We start from the raw sequence: 6,081 nt of genomic DNA on the forward strand, positions 1-6,081 counted from the left end.
TCAGAATGTCTTATAATGGTGGATTTTAACTTCCCAGATATTGACTGTATCTTGTGGTTGGTCACTCACACACTAGTAAGACTTTTGTGGATTTATTGGATGATTGTTTTCTGCAGCAACATGTTTGAGAGGCAACCAGAGAGGGTAATACTCTTGATCTGCTTATCAGCAGTGATCATTCGTGTATTAAGAATTTGCAGATAAAGGAACCACTAGGTGGCAGTGATCACATTGTACTGATGTGGAATTTACTTAGAGATATAATTACCATCAGGCGTAAAGGAAAGTTTTTGCTTGCGTAAAGGTGAGTACAGTGGACTCAGACAGTTTTTTAATTCTGTACAGGGGGATCAACGGACAATGTTACCAATAGTAAATTCTAAGTGGGAAGCATTCAAGGAATTAATTGTGGATGCTACTAAAAGTTTCATACCTATTAAGAAATATTGTTCAAGGTTTAGGCCTAAATGGTTATCAAATGAACTAATGAGACTTGTGACACAGAAGAAAAATGCATGGGATGCATATAAATTATCAAGCGACTAAAAAACCTATGGCAGATATAAGCTAGTCTGTAATCAGGTCACAAAGGAGGTTAGGCAGGCGAAGGCAGATTACGAGAAATCTTTGGCAAAAGATGCTAAGAAAAACAGCAATTATGTCTTTACTTATATAAACTCTAAAAGGAAGGGGATGAATCTGATTGGTCCACTTGTTATCGATGGTTCGACTGTTAATGATCCTGCTCAGATAGCAAACAAAATGTATGAGTATTTTTCATCTACATTCACACATGAGGAGATATTAAGGTTTGAAAATGGCAGAAGGTTATCAAATTGTAGCAGGGTGCTTAATGATTTTCTAATAACTGAGAGCAAAGTGGAGGAGAAATTGTTGAAGTTAAACATCAGAAAGGCACCAGGGGTGGATGGGATCTATCCAGTTATATTAAAGGAGGCGGCAAAGCAACTAAGCAAACATTTAGCCATAATTATGAAAGCATCCTTGGACTCGGGGGAGGAGGTCCCCACGGACTGGAGATGTGCAAATGTATCCCCAATTCACAAAGGGGGATCGAAGGCTGATACGAGCAATTATAGACCAGTTTAACTTCTGTTCCAGATAAAATAATGGAATCACTGGTTAAAGATGCATTGCAAGATCATCTAGACAAGACTGCAGCAATAATTCAGACACAGAATGGGTTTGTTAAGGGAAAGTCTTGTCTGACAAATTTGATAGGATATTATGATGTGGTTACAAAGGAACTGGATGCAAAAAATAATTTTGATATATATTTGGATTTCAGGAAAGCTTTTGACACTGTTGCACGTGGAAGACTGTTGTACAAATTGGAGCAGAATGGTATTAAGGATAAGTTGCTACAATGGATAAAAGGATGGTTGAGTGGGAGAAGACAAAGGGTGGTAATTAATGGGTGCTGCTCTTCATGGACTAATGTTATTAGTGGAGTCCCACAGGGTTCGGTGTTGTGTCCTCTGTTGTTTTGTATGTTTATCATTGATATTGATGAAGGTATATCAGGCTTAGTGTCGAAGTTTGCGGATGATACAAAGGTTGGCAGGGTTGTTAATGGCAGTGTGCTACAGCATTTAGATAATTTGGGCAGATGGGCTAAGAAGTGGCAACTGAAGTTTAACCTTGACAAATGCAAAGTACTGCATATGGGTAGAAATAACCCCAGAGAAACGTACCAACTGTGTGGTACTACACTTAAGGTGGTAGAAAATGAAAAAGCCCTGGGAGTAATTGTGCAGTCAGATATATAGTTTTCTGAGCAATGCAGACAGGCTGCCAGGGCTGGTCATGGGGTTTTGTCAATGATATATAGGAATTTTGGTAGCAGGGAAAAGGAGGTGATTGTCCCTCTGTATAAGGCAATGGTCAGGCCACGCCTTGAGTACTGCATACAGGGGTGGAGGCCTCATTTTGGGTAGGATGTAAATTTGATTGAGCGTCTGCAGAGAAGGGCAACAAGATTGGTGAGGGGAATGAAGGGATCCTCTTACCAAGAGAGGCTTAAGTTCTGCAAATTGCAGCAGTTTGAGACTAGGCACCTGCACGGTGATCTGATTGAGGTGATTAAGGCCTTGAATGGATTGAGCATGCTGAATTCTGATGGGATCCTTCCACTTGTTCAGATTAAGAACCTAAGGGGGCATAAATTCAAATTAAGAAAAGACAGATGTAGAATAGATGTGCAGAAATTTGCCTTTAGCGAGCGGGTGGTTAATTGCTGGAACAAACTTCCATCTGTTGTTGTGGAAGTTGATAGGTTAAATAAATTTAAAGAGGAACTGGACAGGCATTTGGAGGGAATGGTGTGTTTTTTTTTTTTTTTTTGGCTGATGCTGCATAAGCTCATACACTTGCATACTTACATCACGTGCCACTACTACTACCACCAGTGTGTGCGCGCATGCATGTGTGTGTAATGCAAATATGATATTATTTCTTAATGTAACCAAAAAAACCTTCCTTTAATGCTCTACTGGCATAATACATTTCGTTTTTTTATTTATATCAGTGGAGCCTTAATACTAAGTCTTTACTCAGTTAAATAATTTTTAATGTAATGAGCATACTGCAATACAGTAAACTTCAAAAATCTGACATTCAAAAATTCATGAATTTTCAAAAACTAGTAGTTTTTGAATATTTTACAAAATAAAAAAAAAGAGAGAAGCTGCATAAGACCCACACTTCATCAAGTGTCGCATACATAGCCATAGGAAACTTTGCAATAAATTCCCAATACACTGTAGTTCCTCACATTAATCAAAAGTGATATATGTACAAGCTATTGTTAAAATTTATGCTGTTAAAATCTTTATGCATGCATTTCTGAAAAGTACCTGTAAATAATCATTAAAAGCAATGAGTGAGGAAAACATCACTGAGTCTAACCTGGCATACTGTGGTATCCACTAGCTTAGCAAGACATAGCAAATGCTCTTTTCAGGACTCTACGGTGAACTCCAAAGTTGAATTAGAAACATCATTTTTAGATAAAGTTTCTCAAAGTGGTTGAGTACAGAACCTACTTCATCTACTGCACTTCATTTAGTGTGGCGGAAGTCATTTTAAATCAAAATTACAAAGTAATTGATGGTAAACTATGTATCCAATAAATTGTGAGATTTATTGGATACATAGTTTACCATCAATTACTTCGTAATTTTGATTTAGTAGTCCACATCACTGAGCTTAGTTAATGTTGAGAAATATGCTGCTTTGGGAAGCTGCCAGGTTTTCCTGCAGTCATATATAATTTACAATTATAACAGGTAGCTTTGTATTTATTATTCATTTTATATATTTAATTTTTTATTTATTATTATTTATTTTATTTTTTATTTTTATTTTTTTTTTATTTTTGTTTTTTATACTTAAGACTTACATTGTGATGCTGGAAAAGTTTTCCAAAGTGAATGATATAATTGTAGTAGTGGCAACATTGATTCAAAACCCTCTTCAAATTTGGAGTAATCTTTTATATAGTAGTTGAAGAGCAACTGTGCACTTCAGTGCAAATGGAACCATACCAATTTGGTTTCAAAAATCCAATGAAGGTTGCGTCCCATCATTGTTGGATTTATGAAGTTCTGCTGTATTAACAGTTAGGAGTAAAAATGAATTGAAAACAGTAGGTGGCTTAAGGTCATTCACTAGGTTTCCCTTCCTCCCTCTCGCTCGCTCGCTCGCTCGTTCGTTCACTCACTTCATAGTGTAAGTGAAGAGTGGTTAGGCATGGTCAATGATCTTGAAATACCTATTGTTTTACTACTTGCTGTAACATATGTTGAACATTACATCCATATGCCACCACAAAAAATACATGATTGCTACTTGTAGTTCTGCTATACCGACTGCCATAAGCAATTACAGTGATATAAACTTGTAGGGTTCTAGGGCTGTGTAGATTATAGATGATGTGTAGGCAACTGCTTAGGACCTCTGTATTTAGGTCCTCTCCTCTCCCCCAGGAAATTATTATTAGCTCTTGATATTATGTTTAGGGTGTAATATCAAGAGCTAATACATTTGACATTGAGCCATTGCTTGCAGTATATTTAAAAGTTAATTAATTCATTTAAAAAAAAAAAAACTGCCATAATGTTTCTGTAAGTAGATGGATATAATCATGTATTTTTATACCATATAGGCCAAAAAAAAAAATAAAAATAAAAAAAAAAATATATATATATATCCCTCTTAGGGCCCCAGAAGTACTAAAACTGCTACTATGCGCAAAAGTATAAAAATAAATCTTTTAAACACCTTCCTGCAAAATTGGATTGCCTTGCAATCTCAGTCAGGAATTTATAAACAGAACACACCAGTGCTGATGCAAATATTTCAACATTTTAAATTTCAAATTCAGTATTCAAATTTTTATGAATTTCTGCAATACTTGATTATCTTCTCAGATTGCAGAGCTACACACGTTATTTTAAACATATATATATTTTATGTTATTTCTAAATCTAACACAATTGATTTGATTTTCAAATTAACCAGCAGTAATTTCAACCCAATTTCAGGAGGGAAATGCCCAGTCACATGCCATATATATACAGTGATACCTGTGATGTATTGATGTCTGAGCTAAAACTTATCTCTTGTTCCTTTTGCATTTTTGGAATATTTGACCACACTTAGTGAACAAGCAGTTTTAAGCTCTAACTGACAGGTCAGTTAAACTTGTTAAGAGTAAGTGGGCTTCAGGAAGTACATATGCATTGAAGTTCATCAGATAAAATAATGGCATATGCTTTCATGATACCTTTCGCCTGATGAAGGCTGTAAAGGTTGTTTACCTTATTTTCTTTTTTTTTTTTTTTCCCCTCTTCTCTGAGTTAAAAAAAAAAAAAAAAAAAAAAAAATTCATTGCAAAAATGGCTACAGATTTTTGGAAAATGCTCTGTTGATGGTGAAAAGGCAGGGGATGACATGCATTTAAACTTGGAAAATGCCATTTTATCACATATGACTTGCATAAGATGTTTATTGAAATGTGTATTGACCGTATATGAAGAGATATACAGCAGCAAACTCCAGAGTGTAACAACCTGCACTGATTAGGCATAAAGGCGAGAGCCCTCCATCTCCTTTATAATAACATCTTTGCCTTGATTTTGACATATACAGCTGGAACTTGGGGAAGGTCCATATCTTACAGCAGTATGAGCAAGTCCTTTCTCTCTGCATAGAAGTTTTTTTTTTCTTCATTACCTGGGCATATAAGACAATCTCCATGGATGCACTGTGTTCTCTCTCAGGGAAGATCCCCACAGACCTATTTGTGGCTAGGTCTTGCTTGATGTTTGCTCTGAAGTGAATTGAGTTTAGAATAATCATTTACTCATGACACACTAATACTACTGGATTGCATCCCAGAAGTATTAGTGTGTCATGAGTAAATATAATGTACCGTATATACTCATTCATTCCAGTTTATCTTAAGTTATTTTTGTCTAATGTGTAATTTAATTGTCACTGACAGTGATTTGAAGATAATGCTGAAGTGTATAACTGATTACTCTAAACTCAGTTTTTACTATCTAAAATCTTCCCATTAAACTGACAGCAAAGAATGCAGTGTCTTGTTAGGTTTCTTCAAAAATCTCTTCATTTTATTTGCAACTTGGTAATGCTAATTATTAATTTTTTTTTATAGGTATTGTGAAAATAGACGTAAAGTTTTGTTAGAGCATGTACGTGAGGGTTATGAAAAAGACTGTTGGGAATATAATGAGCAGTAGACACTTTGCCTGTATAATAATGTGTTTTAGTTATCCTAGGAGATAATGGATTGCCAGTAGAAACTCAAAGAAGCCAAGTGAATCAGTCTGCCACTTTCAGCCTTCTCTTCCTTTGAATGATTTTTTTTTAAATTGTTGTATTACTCATTGGACAAAATATATCAAATTTTGTAAATTGGTTGTCAGTTGTTACTTCTTTGTTATAAACATACTAGTATCTTCCACAAGTAATGTCCAAAACTGTTTTACGTGACTTACTAACTTACTACAGAATTATTACTTTACATTGTATATC

General features: G+C 35.3%; 1 protein-coding gene across 3 annotated transcripts in view; it reads left to right on the forward strand.

Moving 5' to 3' along the window:
* LOC150089360 (E3 ubiquitin-protein ligase arih1-like) overlaps positions 1–5,881 on the forward strand; it is a 269,746-nt gene extending 263,865 nt beyond the window's left edge. For all 3 annotated transcript variants that reach the window (XM_090368540.1, XM_090368542.1, XM_090368541.1), the window contains one exon: positions 5,702–5,881. In XM_090368540.1, coding sequence (XP_090224666.1) covers positions 5,702–5,786 — 85 coding nt within the window. In that variant the 3' untranslated portion in view covers positions 5,787–5,881. The remainder of the gene's footprint in view (positions 1–5,701) is intronic.
* Positions 5,882–6,081: the final 200 nt, after the last annotated feature.

The sequence above is a fragment of the Mastigoproctus giganteus genome, chromosome 2 (genome assembly GCF_048544385.1).
Source record: "Mastigoproctus giganteus isolate SK-2022 chromosome 2, ASM4854438v1, whole genome shotgun sequence".
Lineage (NCBI taxonomy): Eukaryota > Metazoa > Arthropoda > Arachnida > Uropygi > Thelyphonidae > Mastigoproctus > Mastigoproctus giganteus.